At 47.4% G+C, this 18,937-nt stretch overlaps 1 protein-coding gene across 5 annotated transcripts in view; it reads left to right on the forward strand.

The window, feature by feature from the left end:
* HTR2C (5-hydroxytryptamine receptor 2C) overlaps nucleotides 1-14,328 on the forward strand; it is a 436,136-nt gene extending 421,808 nt beyond the window's left edge. For all 5 annotated transcript variants that reach the window (XM_054038881.1, XM_054038880.1, XM_054038879.1 and 2 more), the window contains one exon: nucleotides 10,006-14,328. In XM_054038881.1, coding sequence (XP_053894856.1) covers nucleotides 10,006-10,838 — 833 coding nt within the window. In that variant the 3' untranslated portion in view covers nucleotides 10,839-14,328. The remainder of the gene's footprint in view (nucleotides 1-10,005) is intronic.
* Nucleotides 14,329-18,937: the final 4,609 nt, after the last annotated feature.

Genomic DNA, 18,937 nt, shown 5'->3' on the forward strand with positions numbered 1-18,937 from the left:
TGCCTGGAAATGCTCCTTCTGTGGCAGGCACAACAATAGTATTACTGAAAAAATGAAGTGACTACATGTTAATGAAAGCACGTACAGGGCATTCACCCCCCCACCCCCAAAGATCTGGGGGAATGCAGGACTGTTATTTCTGTCATGAGAATGTTTATGGACATGAAGTAACTGTTTGACCCTCACTGTGGCCAAAAGTCTTTGCTCAGCTTCACGTGCCGGGTGAGAGCTGATGTGTTAATTTAGATGGAATAAATGGGCCCAACATGTTTGCGTCACCCAGTCACTTTCCAACATTCAACAGTGTTAACCAAAGTTTGGGGTGTGGAATACAGAGACCTCAGCCTGCTTAGCACCACGGCAAACCCACCCTTACAAATCCTTCCAACCTTTTATTACAGATCCAGAAAAGAAGAAAATACTGTGACAGTCTTTGAAATGTAAAGCATTGAATGAGACTTTCCTTTCCACACCTCCCCTCGTTGCCTTACCCGTTAGCTGAAGAGAGCTCTGGCAAGGAATCCCCACTCCTTGTCTCACAGGCTCTTCGGTGGTGATAGCTGTCCTGCTGGGAGACGAGAAGAAGGTAGTTGAGATGGGCTGGAACTGTTGTTATTAAGTCTCCAATTCATCCCAGGTGGTGTTTGGGATTCAGCTCGAGCTGGTACAGGCGGCAATGTCATCTGGCCCCTCTCTCTGGCCCAGTCTGGTCAGGACATTTCTCAGGATCAGGCTGACATGAAGGCCGGGGTCCCAGGGGGAAGTGCCGCTGGCAGCCATGATGGTGAAGCTCACTCCAGTAGCCTCTGTCTGTTGTTCCCTATTTTCCCCTCAAAGTCTCTTTTCTTTAAGGGGTGGAATAGCCCATCCCTTTGTTATTTTGTCCACCACTTACACTTACTTTCCAACACCCCAATTTTGGTTCACTGATTTCCAGACATCTCAGGAACTTTCACATACTTTTTACAGTTCAGCTCACAATTAGAGTCAATTTGTAGGCCCAATTATCACATAATTGACATAAATCGGTGCATCTCCATTAAAGTATTAGAGCTTCATCAATTTGGACCAGCTGAAAATGTGGCCTCAGCTGGTCTCGTCTCCAATATTCTGTAATACTGACTGCTAACGGAGACCTTCATGGGAATTCTGCACATATAGGACTTGTTCCTCAGCCGCTGTAGATGGGCATAGCTCCATTGTCTACAGTGAGGCTATACGGACATATCCCAGCTTAAGATCTGGCCCAAAGATAGCAGAATATTTGAGTCAAGGACTGAAAAGCAGAAGCAGGTTCAGAATTTCATTCTAAAAGGAGCTCTGCTCTAATACACTGGCCAATTAAAAAAAAGACGTTGCCCCCACTATGTCTTGGTTGTTCATTAAATCCTCTCACAGACCCTCTCCTTAATGGGAGCAGCTTGTCTTCGGCTGATTGGCACCCAGTGAAGGAATTCTAACGAGACAGGAAACCTTGTGTCTGCAGAAAACCAAAGTAAAATGTAATTCATGAAAATAACAACTGTGGTGCACAGAAAAGAGGTGACAGAAAAGTGAAAGTGGATTGATGTGCTCCTCAGCCTGAAATGACGGGGCTTTGTTAAGCTGTGTGACAGATCTCTTCTTTGGCGCCCTAAGAGATGATGGAGGTGGCTTTAACACTGCCAGGTGACTCTGACACTGTGTTACTCTACACTTTTGCTTGGGGAGTAAGGCTAGGCTTGCGGTTGTCGTACTGGAGTCGGACTCAGGAGATCAGGTTCAGTTCCTGCATTGGCTACAGATCCTTTGTGTGACCTTGCATAAGTGGTTTAATATTTCTGTGCCTTAGTTCCCTATCTGTGAAAACCAGATATTCCCTTTCTTCCAGCCTTTGTCTGTCTTATCTATTATCGCTCTGCTACAGTTAGGGTCAAGACAGGATTTTTGTTTAAAGCCTGACTCTTCTAAGTGCTCTGAAGTCTGCACAGTTACTCAGATTGTCTTGAAAGTTTGCGTGCCTCTTGGAGGTGCAGAGTTTGGTCAGAGGTCCAAATTTGGGGCTGTTTGAACAGGGGGTGCCTGAGATCCAGTCCCTGGGAAAAACCCAGATTTCTGTAAAGTTGACCTTTGGAAATGCATTTTTGCATAGAGCTAGGCATCAAACCAGGGCTGAGATCACCACACCAGGGTCTCCCCAGCAGAGCACATGCTGCCCACTAGCCTTTGGGGGAAATCAGATTACAACGTCATTTGAGGAAGAGTTTGCTCCTCGTAGGCACACTAGCAAGAATTTCTAGGGCTCAAGCACCTCCTGGGTTACACGGTGTCTGTGCAGAGAGAGAGCAAGACCAAGAGTTTTGAAAAGCAGCTAAAATTCACAGTTCTGCAGCTCTGCGACTGTTCTGGTCATTGAATCTGAGTCCCACACAGACACTGTGAGTTCACATCCCACCCGGAGCAGACGTCTGACTGGCGACAAGGGAGGGGTGTTGCTCCAGTCTGCCTCTGTTAGTTTGGGGAAATGGAGTCTGAGAACAGCAGACTATTCAGAAGGCACTGAAATTATTTTTAAAAAGAAAATATAGGACACATGCCAATGCTAGCTGGAGTGGAGCTGATTAGTGGTGGAAGTCTGGAGAGGGGCTGGGAGCAGTGCGGGGAGAGGGATAAGGGGATGGGTGGTAAGAGCGGGGTTTGGGGGAATGGGGGACACTGGGCAGGGAGACATGAGGGTGAGCGACGGGGGGCTGGGGGAAATAGGGGTAGAGGCACCGGTCAGCTCTACGTTCCCCTCCCTCATGTGTGCCATGATCTGGGGGGGGGGCCCAGCTCATCTACAGGGGTCTGAAACTCCCCACCACCACTCCTTAACCGCTGTTACTTGAGCTGGGATATGGGGGGGCTTGTCATTCGCGGAGGAGCCTATCTCCACACCCCACCCCACGTGTAGAGGATCTGGCAAAGCCCTGCCCATCTGGGTGTGCAGCTGAGCATGTGCGTGCTGATACTGGGTGAGCAGTGCAGAATGGGCATGCTTGTTGCATATCACAGGCTGTCCTGCCCTGGGGAGGGAGGACGGGAACACGCACTGACACTGAGTGGAGCGGCGTCCACATCTGCCGACTCTTGTTTCAGGCTGTGTTCATCTCCGTGAGGTGTCCTCATTCCGCTGAGACTATCCCCACTGCACCCCTCACTGAGCCTCCTGTGCTGTGGGGAAGGAGAGATGTGAGGGGCCAAGCAGTGCACAGAATACAGCTGCTTTTCAGAAAACTGTAGTGGCTCTAAAAAGAGTCTTTGGGGTCTCTCGTCATGCCTGGGGTAGATAGCTGGATTTCAAGGCTGGGTCCAGTTGGAAACCTGGGTACACTGCTAGGACACGTCCGTGCTCCCCCTCCCCCTCCACACATGGGGTGGGGAGAAGTATGGACAAAATAGTATGATGGGGCCAGCTGGGAGGATGGCCAGACTGGGAGGGACAAGGCTGATTGGTGGGGCTGTGTGGAGGAGAAGGGGATAGGGGCAGGATCAGTAATCCACTTGGCTTCCATGCTAACTACAACTGCTACAGTGACCACTTGCTCCTACCAACAACTTTTCTTTCTGTTAAAAACACTAGGAAATGAAATGGCAAAAAACTTTCTTAGTGCTCATAGATTCCAAGGCCAGAAGGGACCAGTGTGATCATTTAGTCTGCCCTCCTGTATAGCACAGGCCAGAGACCTGCCCCCAAATAATTATTCCTGGAACAGATATTTTCAAAAATATCCAATCTTGATTTCAAAATTGCTTTTGACTCAATTGGGTTTTGTTGTCTGCCCACGGTGAGAGACTTTGTCTGTGACATTACATTTTCAATGGTACATGTACATTTGGGCATTTTTTACGAGACTATCTCTGGATCAAATAATGAAATATTTTACAAAGATGTGCTTGAGGTCACTTGTGCTTTTGTTTTATAAATTGAGACTATACTGTGAGGCGTGTCTGCCCTCTGTGACCGCTACAGCATCTCAGCAGCATTCAGAGAACTGAGCTGCTGGCTTGAGAACGCCTTAAAAGATGACAAGAAATGGGCATTAAGACAACAACTGTAATTGAATTTGTTGACCAAAGGGTCTTGCTCTGTTTCCCTTTCCTCCTGCTCTCCCTGTGCCAAAGAGGAGATGCAAAAATCTGAAAGCAGGCAGCGCAGGAAGACTATCCCAGTGGTCTTTCCACTGTGTGCCGCTCTGAAATGAGACTTCCCACTCAGATGCCACTTGGCTAAAGACGCATTGAGCACCCCAGTAGTGGGTGGGTTGGAGATTGTTGTGTGACCTGTTGCGTGCCAGTCAGCTGCAGGAAAGGAAAAGGCTGCTTTGAAGTCTACTACATAATAGTTATTTATTCGCATTGCTATAGTGCAGGGGTAGGCAACCTATGGCATGCGTGCCGAATGCGGCACGCGAGCTGATTTTCAGTGGCACTCACACTGCCCGGGTCCTGGTCACTGGTCCGGGGGCCTCTGCATTTTAATTTAATTTTAAATGAAGCGTCTTAAACATTTTAAAAACCTTATTTACTTTACATACAACAGACCCTGTTGTATGTTAAAATGTTTTACTGGCACGCAAAACCTTAAATTAGAGTGAATAAATGAAGACTCGGCACACCCCTTCTGAAAGGTTGCTGACCCCTGATCTAGTGCCTGGGGGCCCCAATCATGGACCCAGCGCCCTATTGCGCTAGGCGCTGTATAAACACAGCACAAAAAGATGGACCCTCCCTTGAAGAGCTACAAAGGGTTCTTAGTAAACTCGTACAAATACATTTAGCCAGATCTGGGGAGAATGCTGTGTTAAGAGCGTACCTTTAGCAAAATGGTAGGTCAGGCTGGGAAGGCAGGGAGATGACTCGGGACAAGTCCCAGTCTTGCCCTCATAAGTTCAGTTCTTGTGGTCACAGCTCAGGTAAGTGTCACAGGCACAGAGCTCCCAGCTGTGTTCTACTGGCCATGCCACGGATGGGGGAGGGAGAACCTCAGGTTGCAAGGCTGGGTGATGGGGAGGATGGCTGTGGTTGGGAGAAATGGGGGAAGGTGGAATAGAGGAGAAGGGGGGTGTCACTTGGCCACTCCCAGAAGGTGAGTCCCGAGTAAGAGGCAGATTTAGCGGTGGCCCCTGACTGTGCTACAGAACAGGTATTGGAGTGGCCAATCTAGCTGCCCTCGAAAATATGCCTCTGGCCCTCATCCTGGTCTCGGTCACTGGGTTGTGATTAAGGAATAGCTCCAGGCAAGCACCGGTGCACAAAGACTGAATGAGATCAGAAGTATGCCTGGCAGCGCAGGGCTAGCTGGTCTAACCACCACCCTGAGGGTAGCAGGAGCTGGGGGGGTTTCTCCCAAGGAGACAACCAAGCAGCTCAGATGGTCCCAGGCTGGAGGGAGGATTGTTTGGGGATGAAGGTGCTTACAGTGCAAAAGAGGTTATCTGTGAATGATGGGGGCAATGTTTGGGATACAGGGCGTTTCTTATCTTAACTGGACTGTTTCACCCGCTCCCTAATAGAGACCTGCTGTCCTGTCGCTCCATAACACACTCCTAGAGACTAACCGAGTGCACTCATGTATCGGAGATCCGATGGCGAGCGCTCTCCTGCCCACTCCCATCCACAGCATCCATGAGTCAAAGGATCTGCCTCTGCTACCCAGTAAAAGTGCTGGGGCACTGGGCCTTGAGACAGACGGGGAGAGAGGAGCACCCCTGTCAAACCTCGAAACCAGGACAGCGAGGGTTGATTAAAGCAAGGAATTTATGCGGAAACATTTGCATATTTTAATCAACTTCTAAAGATCTCTTTGTTTCAGTCTTTGGAAAGCTCCGACGTTCTCCATGCTGCAGTTATTGTGTTCACTGTGCTTTTCTAACCTTTCTTCTTCAAAGGCAATGAATAAGTGCCCTCCTAGAAATTGGAATCTGTCATAATCCCAGGCTTTCCGAATCATCTGCCATCTCTGACCACTGTGGAGTATCAAGAGAGCACATATGAAATGGTTAAGAACTGACTATCGGACAGATTTCAAAAAGTCGTTGTCCACGAGGATTCATCATCAAATAGGGGTGTTTCTAGTGGGGTTCTGCAGGGATCAGTTCTCGGCCTGATGCTATTCAACATTTTCAGCAGTATCATAGACTCATAGACTTTAAGGTCAGAAGGGACCATTATGATTGTCTAGTCTGACCTCCCGCACAACGCAGGCCACAGAATCTCACCCACCCACTCCTGTATCAAACCCCTAACCTATGTCTGAGCTATTGAAGTCCTCAAATCGTGGTTTGAAGACTTCAAGGGGCAGAGAATCCTACAGCAAGTGACCCGTGCCCCACGCAGTAATCTCAAACGAAATATAAAATAAAATGCAGATGACACAGAGACTGGCGGGGTGGTGGTAAACAATGATGAGGACGGGGCAGTCAATCAGAGCAATCTGGATCGTTTGGCAAGCATGGCCCATTCAGACACAATGTGTTTTAATATAGCCCCATGCAAAGTTCTACATCTCGGAACAAAGAACTCAGGCCATCCCTACAGAATGTGGGACTGTATCCTGGAAAGCAGAGACTCTGGGAGGGATTATGGGGTCATAGTGGACTGAACATGAGTTCCCAGAGTGATGCTGTGGGTAGGTTGTATACAGAGGGGAATAGGGAGTCAGAGCAGGGAGGTGATTTCACCTCTGCATATGGCACTGGTGAGACCGATCCTGGAACACTGAGATGTGGGTGCTCACATCTGAAAAAGGATGTTGAAAAACTGAAGAGGGAGCAGAAAAGAACCACAAAAATGATTTGAGGGTTGGAGAAGATGCCTGACAGTGAGAGACTTAAAGAGCTCAATCTGATTAACCTATCGAGAGGTGACGTCAAGTGTGTCGGTACCTTCCTGGGGAGAAGATGCCGGGTACCAAAGGGCTCTTTAGTCTAGCAGAGAAAGGCAAAACAAGAGCCCATGGCTGGAAGCTGAAGCCAGAGAATTTCAAATGACAAACTGGGAACAAATGTTTAACAGGGACAGTGATTAACCATTAGAACATCTCCCCAGGGAAGTGGTGGACTCTCCATCTCTTGGTACCTCCAGATGAAGACAGGTTCCCTTGCTGGAAGACATGCTGTAATCCAACACTGAGCTCAATACAGGGGTGAGCAGGGGACATTTAATGGCCTGTGTTACACAGGTGGTCAGACTAGATGAGCTAATGGTCCCTTCTGGCTTTACAATCTGACTCATTCCTGACCCTGGACATCTCAAGCTCTGAAATCGAGTCTGACACCGGCACCAGCTCCTAAGTAATTTAATTTCTCCTTCTCAGAACGGAGATTTTCCCTTTCCCTGCCATCAGATGGTTCCTGCAACAACTGGCTTTGCTGCATCACAAAATTAAATATTCACCTGTTGTTAAGAAATATGACTCCGGTCAGATGCATCCAGAGTAGAATATACTTGTCAGCCATCATAATTTAGGTATGTTTAAGTTAATTTTAATAGATGTGAAAGTTACAAACGTTTTTAGAAGTGCAACAGGCCTGCCTGACCCATCCTGTTTGCCACACAATCATTCTTCAGGGTAACAGCATTTCCCAAGAAGAATTCTTTAAAACTTTTTTCACAAACATGTTTCACTTGCAGTTATCGATATCAAAATAGGACAGCAGTTGTTATTTTTCCACAGAGCTATCTGCTTTGACTTAAATATAAATACAGGATATAAATGTATTCCTGATTCATGCCAGTGTCGCTGAGAAGGGAATTAGGTTCCATAATATAGAAAAGCATTGCCTATTTATGTGATCATAATGACACCCTGAATGTTCATCTAATCACTGTGGGCTAAATCCAACTCTGGTGGAACTCCATTGAACTCAGTGAAGTTGCATCATGCTTGAATTTGGACCCTTGTTATTTTCTGAATAGAGTGGGCTTGTTTCTTACTAACAGCTTGTAGCAAAACATCTATTCAGATTGTCAAGGTTTTATTCTGATATGACTTCGTTTGGATTACTCCCCTGTGGAAGGGCCGCAGGATCCGACCCAGTAATTGTTCAATAGCTATGAAGCAACTGAACCAAGAAGCTAAGCTGGTTTTTAGTAGCAGGGTGTTACATGGACTTGAGAGGGTTAAGGTTGCCGTAGTTAAGGTGAGAGAGGAGGCGATGACATTGGTGAAGACATGAGATGATGAGAGCCTGGATGTGAACTTTGGCAGTCTGCAGAGAGGGAGAGATGGCTGGATAATGGAGCTGTAGATCAGGACAATGAAGGACAAGCGTTAGGTATGTGAAGCATTTATAGGCGTCATTGCTTTTCAGCAGAAATTCCCTCACTAACCTACCGGCAAATAGTAACTGTATGAGGCTGACAGTTCTCAGATGTATTCTTCAGGATCCTGGAAGTCACTTAGCAAAGGCAGGAAAAGAACGCCATGCTTAGAGCACATTTACCTCTCTGCTTTTAGATAAAGATTTTGGACTTCTAAACATGACACACACAAGACAATAGATATGTAATTTACATACAAAGATCTTGGTATTGCAAAGTGTCCCCCCCCGGATTATAATCACCCAGGAAGATGATACTGTACAGTATAAACCTAGGGTGAGCTCGCTGGTGAGCTAAACACTTCAGTAGGAGCAGCAGGGGTGGCTTAGCAGCCAGCAGGAGAATGGCTTCCGCACACATTTCATCAATTATTGATCTTTTCAGCGTTCCCGGTGATTATTCAGCACTTGCAACCACTCCCGGCTTGGTATCGTCCGCACACTTCATCAGTGCTCTCTGTGCCACTGTCTACATCTAACTCATTGATGAGTGCAGAGAGCAAGGGAAACCCCCTTGGCCAATACAGGGATGCCTGTAGTTTTGTCAGCAGACCCAGTACTTGGGGAAGTTGGAAGATGCACCCTAGTAAAATTTAATTTATTCATTTAAAGTGGGCTTCCTGTCTCAGGCCAAAGCCTTATTTGTGTGCCTCTGACTTCAGCTCTGAGACTGGCCCATTCACAACCGCCTCCTTCACCCCTTCACTGACACTGGGGGGGTGCGGTTCCCTCCGCCCTTTCTGTTCTCACAGGCGTACCTCCCGTGGCAGCCTGTACACACCCGTAGCCTGTTGCATTCTGGGTCCTAGGGACAGGAATCAGACAGGCACTATTTGATGCATGCCTCATTGTTAGACGTCACAATTGCTTCATTCTAAGGCTTCAGACCAGACTGCCTGTATGATGACTGCCAGGGATACGCTGCAGATAGCCCCCGTACCTGGAGACACACAGGCTGTACAGCTTACAGAAACCCCTGCTCTCCCCTCGCAAATACAGACAAGAAGCTTGATCCTGAGAGGTGCTGTGCACCCAGAGGCTGAGCTACCACAGAGGTCAGCGTGTGCTTCCCCCAGAGCGCTAGGAAGAACCAGGCTGGTTTTCTCTTACAGTCGTTGCAATATTGGTTCACAGATTGGCCACACAGCTCGCTGGTTGTCACTTTCTTGTGTTTGGCCTGGGCCTGCCTCAGAAAGTCCGAGGGTCTGTCCTCCACTTGTGACCTCGCAGTCTCCCCAAACCTGGTGCCAGCCTGAGTATAGCAAAGCTCATTGGTGTCGTAAATAGCTACCGTGTCTACAGCCATGACAGCGTCTGCGGGTCAGAATTAGCATTCGAAATAACAGCCTGGGAACGAAGCTCTACTGAAACCTTGGGGAGGTGATTCATTGCATCGGCGCTGGAGTCCAATATGCCTGCACGATGTTTCGAGACGACAGGTCTTTCTGTCACTAGAGCCGTGCTGCCACCTAGTGGGGTTGAGCATTACAACAGGTGTTCTTGTTCCTCCTGGGGATACTGACTTGTCTTTGGAACAGCTCTAGGCACGGGGTGAAATGCGGTGTGTGTGGGTGTGTGTGTGTGAGGCACGCATCATTTACGCACGCTCTCCGGAGTCCTTGTCTGCTTTAGTAACAGTCTGCTTTCGCTCTCTCTTTTCCAGGGATATCCATGCCCATCCCGGTCATAGGATTGCAGGATGACTCCAGGGTGTTTGTGAATGGGAGCTGCATTCTGAATGATGAGAACTTCGTCCTTTTTGGGTCCTTTGTGGCATTCTTTATCCCACTCATCATCATGGTGATCTCATACTGCCTGACTGTCCAGGTGCTGCAGAAGCAAGCGACGGTGTTCATGTACGGCGAGGTGCCCAAGCAACGAAGGAGCAGCATGAACTGCCTCAAAAAAGAAAACAACACAGAGAACATCTCGATGCTCCAGAACCACGAGGCGGCCTCCCACTTGAACTCTCCTGTAAATAAGGAAGCCGTGCTCTTTCGGAAAGGGACCATGCAGTCTATCAACAACGAGCGCAGAGCCTCCAAGGTCCTGGGCATTGTCTTCTTTTTGTTTCTTATCCTGTGGTGTCCATTTTTCATCACTAACATCATGTCTGTTCTTTGCAAGGAAGCCTGTGACGGGAGCCTCCTGGGCGAACTCATGAATGTGTTTGTTTGGGTTGGTTACATTTGTTCTGGGATTAACCCCCTGGTGTACACGCTCTTCAATAAAACCTATCGCAGGGCTTTTGCCAACTACATCCGATGCCAGTACAAACCCAGTAAAAAATCGACACTGCGACAAAACCAGTGTCTGAATGTGGCTTCCACAGCTTCGTGCGGGAAAGACCTGACTTTAAATAGCTACCGAAATGGCAATGAACTCAACAGCATGGAGTTGGATGAAACTGAGGAGGGCTTAGAAATGCAACCGGGGACTTCAGAGCTGTCGATAAACAGCTGCAATGTTGTAAGCGAAAGGGTGAGCTGTGTGTAACTGAGTCCCACCCGTGGCTCTGCAGCTGAAATATACCTGTGTAAAAGTGTATGTGTCAGTCAAAGAGCAATGTAAATACTGCATCCTGAACAAAGCTTTTTTAAAAAATTCATCTTTCCAGCCCAGTGCTTTAAATCGTACATACACTGAGGGGAGGTTTAAGGTTCTATATTTACTGTTGCTACTAGATCAAAAATATCGAGTATTTTGCTTTCATCTTGGACAAAATGCTGACATTTTCTTCCAGTGTATGAACAAAAATGCTGAATTCTTACTCAGGTGGCATTTGCTGGGGTCCAGAGTGGCCCATTCATAGTTATAGATCAAGTGTTGATCAGGAAAACTTTTTTAAGTTGACAGTAAATATATACTTTAAATCCTCACCCCTGTTATGTGCCATGCAACAGTGCAACATCAAGTCTAACCAGACTCCTGGAAGGGATCCCTCCGCTAAGCGTAGCAGTATTGCAAGGGAACAGTTGGCTAACCAGACTGGTCACATTGGGGGTGCGGGTGGGGTGACCTTTCACACTGGAGAGCTGTTTTCAGTTCTGAGTTCATTTCCAAGTGTGCTGAGATTGACAGTCACATCCTGGTTCCTAGCAGATGCTTGTTCATGCCACAGAACTAGGGAACGCAATTCCAGTACGCTTCTGCAGTCCTGGCCTTTCAGGGTCATTTGATCCTGGGATCCTGAAATCTCGTAGTGGTTTAGAAAAGTGGCATTAAAACCAGCAAACTCTCTTGGCCCTTCCTTTGTATATAGAGTGTCTCTGACTCTGCCCTGAATCCTAAAAATAATCAGATGCCGAGCTAACAGTGGGCCAGGCTCTGCTCCACTTTCTCATGCCTTTTTGTCTGATGGACATGTGCTGGTGGCTCACATGAGAAAGGTGAACGGAGTTGGGCTCGGTGTCTGGCTCTGAAGCAACGGTTAGCTCCTGTTCAGATCTTTTACACCACACTAGTGCAGGGAAGAGTTGCAAGCAAAGTCTATTATTGACAGCTCCTAGATCAGCCTAGTGCCCTTCACTTGCTGCTGGGTCAGGCTGTTTGCTTTGAGTGGGCATGTCTTTGGACTCAGGTCATTTGCTTTACCTCAGGAAGCGGGCTTTGGTTTCACTAGGGCTCTGTTTCATCTTTCCTAGCCTCTTGCTCTCACCAGTCTCACATTTCCTTGTTCATTCACATGTTCGTTGTCTCAGCAGCCTGAGATGGGCAGTGTCACAGTTCTGGAGACACAGCATTGCTTTCTTCTGCGCATCCTGCCACCACAAACCAGACTTCATGCTCGTGTTGGGAGGGCTGCTGCTTGGTTATGCCTCGGACTGTGAGCCCCCCCAAGGGCGAAAGACCCCTCCCAGCCCCGTGAGCCCAGGTGCAGCAGAGTAAGTGAGGCCATTGCTTGTTCCATCCCAGGAACCAGCCCACCTGGTATAAACCAACAGTACGCGACTGGCCCCAGGAGCTACAGTAACTCCTCACTTAACGTCGTTCTGTTCCTGAAAAATGCAACGTTAAGTGAAACCATGTTAAACGAATCCAATTTCCCCATAAGATTTAATGTAAATGCGGGGGGTTAGGTTCCTAGGAAATTTTGGGGGGGCAGACAAAAGGCATTATATACTGTACTGTACTGTGTTGGGAGGTGCCCCTGGCTTACCCCACACAGGCACAGCCCGCTGCAGGCAAGGACGCTAGGAAGCACCTTCGCAGCAGCAGCGGTCGCTTCCCTGGAGAAGAACAGGTGCCGACTTTGCCGGGGGATGCTCCAGGCCCACCTCTTCCCGTCCCCACTCCACCTCCTCTCCGGAGCAGCCGCTTCTCCCCCTCCCTCCCAGAAAGTCCTAAGCAGCGCCTGTTTGGCGGCGGGGGAAGCACTGGGAGGGAGGGGCAGGAGGCGGAGAAGAGGAACTTGTGCAATGCTCCCTTGTAAAGTCACTGCTCTTCCACGGAATCCTACACGCAGTGGACAGAGCAGGCAACCAAAGGACGTTCTAAGGGAGCATTACACGACTTCAAACGAGCCTGTTCCCTGATGGAGCAGCGACGTCACTTGGAAACAGCGTTAAGCGGGAGGACACTAAGTGAGGCATTACGGTACGAGGAATTAGGCGAGGAACTGTAACTCGGGTGAGGCTCTGGAACTCTGCATCATGCCAGAGCTAGCCTTTAGTGGCTTATATCTTCTTTAACTAATTAACGAACCTAACGACATCCCTGTGAGGTAGGTGCCTTTGGCATGACTGGCAGTCTCTGCTTATGAAAAGCCCGAGAATAGCAAGGGTGAGGCATGTCAAGGATGAATTGCATTTGCCTAATGTGAACTGGTTTTACTATAAGCTTGTCATGGTCATAGGCACCAACTGGACCCACAAAGGCAGTGCAGAATGGCGCTGTTGCTTTAGTGAAGGGGTTACACTGTTGAATTGCACGTGACAGCAGTTACCTGATTGTGGCCCTTACAGGAATCCACAGCCACAGCTTGATCCACCATTGCATTACTCCGGTTTGACTCTGGTGCGATCCCACTGAAGTCCCTGGGCCTGAGTCTCCTCTCATTCATGTCAGTGTCAGTTCTTCCACTGCCATCAATGGAGTGCCACGGTGGTGACTCCAGCTCCTGCTTTGCAGGCAGGCAGCATGCATACAAGCAGCATGTATTCTGCAGCTACACAGGCACTGGCCTGAATGTTCAGTACGTCTCCATTTGTATTTCTACGAAGTCATCGTAGCTGGTAGAAGAGGGGCTGGACAATGACACCACTTCCCTCCTCAGGTGGCTGCCCTTTTCTCTAGCTCAGGTTTGAAATACTGCAAGTGCTGGAGGAGATCAGAACTGTGTGTTTCCTTACGTTGAGTATTTTTGCAGGGCGAATTCACAGCACATCTTTTCCAAAAATAAATCTCTCTATCTAGATTTTTAAAAAAGCAACCACAGACTTTAAAAGTACTAGCAATAAGTTGAATGATACTAGCTTATAGCACATGTATAAACAGTTCATATGTCATGGCATCCTAGTATTTAGCAGAGTCCACATGCAGGGATCATCCTTGATTAGGAACCTTCCATCCTGTTCATGCAAGTACAGTAGTTATGATACAAAGGGAACCTCCTGTATTTGGATGTAGATACTGAGAATTGAACATAGACGCTACAATACTTTTATAAATGTTTAAAAAAGAGACTTTCACCCTGAGACTTGTACCTCCAGTGACCATTGCTACTCAGCTGAAACCATTTGGATGTATATTACCTGTTCAGATAACCATACGAGAGGACAGCCTTATGACCCCAACGTTCCATCCCTGCCAGCAGATGGGAACAGTTTTGTGAATGGTTGAATGCTGTCATCTCCCAACTTCTTTCTGGTCATTCACCCCCAGGGTTTTGTGATGCTGCTATTAATTTATTAAAGAAACTTTGTTGGTTTAATAATTCTTATTTAATTATTTTCATGGTCTTTTGACAAGAAAATATTCACTTTGTTTTCTTCTCTCCTCTACCCGTCCCCAATTAAAATGTACCCTACCCAAAAAAACTAATAGCAGCAGAATGTATTTAATTTTTTTCTTACATTCCTATGGCTGTGGCATAATAACTTAAGCCAAAACATTAGCTCCTGCAAATGTCTTTACCCGTCCATTCCCCAAAACCCAGAAAGCACAAGGAAACCCTGAGGAACATGAAACTCCACTACTGTCAGACGTGAATGACATGAATTTAGGTGATGCCAAAAAAGTGGATTTATTCCTCTGTGCCTTAACCAAGATGGACTTGTCCTCAGAACAACACTGCTTTTCCTAAATTCCAGCAGTTCACTCTTGTACTGCGTAAGAACCCCGATCTGGAGGTGTGTGGTGGACTTGTCTGCCAGGAGGAAGGGGTTTAGTTTGGGTCCCCAAATCTCTGCTCAGGTCCGGTTTGCTTTATAAGCACAGTGAGTGATTTCTTTTTTTTTTTTTTTACTCTGTTGTTGAGGTAAAACAGCCCCAGTTCCCTGGCAATGTTAATGGGGAATAAACAGACTGATCTTAGCACCTCTCCCTTTCCAGAGCAGATGGGAGAGATGCGGACTTTTCCTTGAGCCTGGTCAAATGGGGGGACACTGCAATTGAACAGCTTCGCTGATGAGATTTCAGAAGACTTCGGGGACAGTGTTCCTGGGGCCTTGCCTGCCCACGGTTGTGAGACAGGCTTCACCCTGCAGCTTTCACATTGGCATCGGCTAGATGAGCACCAATAAGTCCACTGCACACACAAGCCATACTGTTCAGCTGTGCCACTGGTACAAGACACGAGGCTAGCCCTGTTAACACAGAAATTCCCTTAATGCTGCCAACCCGCCATTCTGCTCCATGGGTCTGTGTCCCTTCGCGGCTGTCCTGGGCTGCCGTAAGATGCCAGTGTTTTACACAGAGCTTTACCCGCAGGGGCCATCTCCACTGGCGCCGGAAGTACAATTTCTAGCTTGGGTAGACACAGCCATGCTAGCTTAAGCAGGGCTAGGACTGGCATGTCTACGAGCTGGCAATCACATCTCCCGCTCCAGTGGAGTAGTGCCCACGAATTATCTGCTGCCTGTCACTGCACTTACTCAAGGTTATTAAATGCTCTGACTAGAGCCACTAATGCTTATTCTGAGCAGGACACTGTATGGTGCTAAGAATTCATGTTACCTTCTCAGACGTTTACTGCTTTGGGAACTGAGGGCCAGGTCATACAAATGTTGATTCACGCAAGAGCAAAGCAGTTACTCGGGGCCATTGGATTCTAGAGAAACGGAATTACACCGCAAGCAGCCTCTCCCTTATAGAAAGCTCCTTCCGGCGAGAGCCACTGAGGGGTGCTTTACATGGTATAACCAAAATCCTCAGCCATTGACGGGCCAAGAGCAGGGCCATCCCAGGGTGAAGATGTAGATGTCTCTTGCCACCCCTGCAGAAAAATGTCACCTGGCTGGGCTGCCCCTGACCATTGCGACACCAGGTACATAGTAAAACACCAAGACCCTCGTTTGACTTTAGTTCCTTTCTGAGAACCGTAAAAGGCAGCTCAGGCAGCCAGACCAGCAAGAGTGTATACGGGTCCTTGTAGCATGTGCCACAGAGATTTTTCATTGCATCAACCTGGAGAAATGGTCTGAAGTAAATAAGATGAAATTCAATGAGGAAAAATGCCAAGTATTCCACTTAGGAAGGAACACAAGATGGGAAATGACTACCTAGGAAGGAGTACTGCAGAAAGGGATGGGGGTTGGGGTGGGACAGGCAGTGTGGATCACAAGCTAAATGTGAGTCAACAGTGTAACACTGTGGCAAAAAAAAAAAAAAAAGTGAACATCATTCTGGGATGGATTAGCAGGAGTGTTGTAAGCAAGACACGAGCCATAATTCTTCTGCTCTCCTCTGCACTGAATAGGCCTGAACTGGAGTATTGTGTCCAGTTCTGGGCGCCACATTTCAGGAAAGATGTGGACAAATTGGAGAAAGTCCAGAGAGAAGCAACAAAAATGATTCAAGATCTAGAAAACATGACCTATGAGGGAAGGTTGAAAAAACTGGGTTTGTTTAGTCTGGAGAAGAGAAGACTGAGAGGGGATGTGATATCAGTTTTCAAGTACATAAAAGGTTGTAACAAGGAGGAGGGAGAAAAATTGTTCTTCTTAACCTCTGAGGCTAGGACAAGAAGCAATGGGCTTAAATTGCAGCAAGGGAGGTTTAGGTTGAACATTAGGAAAAACTTCCTAATTGTTAGGGTGGTTACGCATTGGAATAAATTGCCTAGGGAGGTTGTGGAATCTCCATCATTGGAGATTTTTAAAAGCAGGCTAGACAAACACCGGTGAGGGATGGTCTAGATAATAATTAGTCCTGCCATGAGTGCAGGGGACTGGACTAAATGACCTCTCGAGGTCCCTTCCAGTCCTACGATGCTGATTCTGATGTCATGACTGACACTTTGAAGTATTACGATGTTTTCAGCCACACAGAAGTCCACACCCGGTATCTGGTGTGGTTTTCTCCTTCTGGCAGACGTCACCCCATCAATAGCTGCATCACTTCCTATTGGCTGCACAGGGATCACCTGATGGCTCTGACTGGGCTGAGCAGGGGCCTCAGATGAGCGATTGCGTCTGACTATGGAGGAGGTGGGTGCTGTAGCACAACCCGGGACGTGCACAGATTAGACACCCATGTTCTGAGCACGAACATCATGCTGCACCTACTGTCCTGGAAAACTTGGCCTCCTTGGGATGGTGGAAACAACAATGTTATGTCACCTGCTGACTTATGCCCTCCTCTGGCTCCCTCTGAAGTCACTAGTTAAAACGCCCATGGAACTGGGGCTCCAGGTAGCGCTAGACGTTCCTGGCGAAGGCCATAATTGCTATTAAAGGGTGACATTATGGTAATGCTTGACTCCGTCGATTATCAGTGAGTACAGTTCCCTGGCCAGTTTCACACTTCTCCCACTGGCCATTTCCAAAACAAAGCTGGATTCTGCAAGCGGGCTGAACGGGACCGGGTTTGCCCTTGTCTCCACATGGCAGTTCAACTGTGTCTGGCTGCACCCACTGTTAGCAACGTGTCATGTTCCTAGTCCAGGCAGCACTTCGAGAGCTCGCCGCGGTCACTGCGTCTTACTGCGCTGCTGTAGTGACCGGGCTAGAGACTGTTTTAATTCGTTTCTTTACAGCAGTCGGGTACAGTAGTGATGTGCCATTCTGCCGAATGCTGCTGCGGTGCGGTCTTCTCAAAGAACCAAAATCTTCAACGGTAAAACAGTTACAAACGGCGAGCCACCTAGGGCCAGCTTTTCAAAGGAATGTAGGTGCGTAAAGAAGCAGGCAAGTGCCTAGTGACAGGATTGCAGAAACTCTAATTGCTCTGGGCTGGTGATGATGGTGAAAAATTACTGTGTGCAATGGAGCAAAGAGAAATTTGTGGGGATTGAAATGAAGAGCAGTAACGGGTGACTCATTTCCTCTCCTATGGATGGTGTTTAGCTTCCCTTTTCCAAGTACATAAAGCGCTCCTGATATTTAAATCAAACTTTATCAGTAAGTTAATGGGACAATGTCTGCTCTTTCACTACTGCCGGAACATAGGGCTGCTGGCCTACAGACACTTATTTTCATTAGGGATCGTGAGGAAGCGAATGCCATCAAACAGAGCAATCATATAATATCACAGAGGAGTAAATTAAATCTGCTGTTCTGAACCTTCCTCTGTGTCAAATGGTAATTAGGTCACAGCTAAACTGGATTACTATTTGAGTGAAATACAGCCTAATTATTCAATTGGCTTTTAGAGAACCTCTTTGTGGATGTTTTGAACTATTTAAACTGTTTTTCTGAAGGCAATCTGTCATCTAACTCCTGTTAGAATAATTCCTGGTTTGGATTTGTTTGTTTACTTTACAGAAGTATTTTACATTTATGTTCAGATTTCTCTACTTAAATATTTAACGCCACTTCTTACTGGAGAATTTAACACCTAGCAAAATTGGAGGGTTGTTAAAGGTTCCATTCATAGGCAACTAAGATTTTAATCAAAGGCACCAGCTCAGTGAGAGAGAGCTCCGTTGAAGCATTTCGTTGAGAATGTGTTGCCATATCTCCTGCATGTTTCTCCTTGTCGCACATTTTGTCACACATCACAGTGTTTCCTAGGGAGAAGGGAAGTATAAATTCAGAGCAGAAAGATCTCTGGCCATCCGTCTTGGGGACGCACAGTCTATCCATGAGATCAGTACAATCTGGATGCCATAAAATGGCTTCTGAGAAAACCTGGAACTCAAACATCTGTTTTATGACAAACATTCACCTGCCACGTAATACAGAATCATAGAGCCACAGGGTTAGAAGGGACCACAAGGGTCATCTGGTCTAACCCCTTGCCAAGATGTGGGATTTGTTGTGTCTGAATCATCCAAGACAGATGGCTCTGTCCAGCCTCCTTTTGAAAACCTCCAGTGAAGGAGCTTCCACCACCTCCCGAGGCGTCTGTTCCATTGTCCTACTGGTCTTACAGCTAGGAGGTTTTTCCTGAGACTTAATCTAAATCTGCTCTGCCGTAGGTGTAATATGCACCAT

The sequence above is a fragment of the Malaclemys terrapin genome, chromosome 9 (genome assembly GCF_027887155.1).
Source record: "Malaclemys terrapin pileata isolate rMalTer1 chromosome 9, rMalTer1.hap1, whole genome shotgun sequence".
In the NCBI taxonomy this organism is placed as follows: domain Eukaryota; kingdom Metazoa; phylum Chordata; order Testudines; family Emydidae; genus Malaclemys; species Malaclemys terrapin.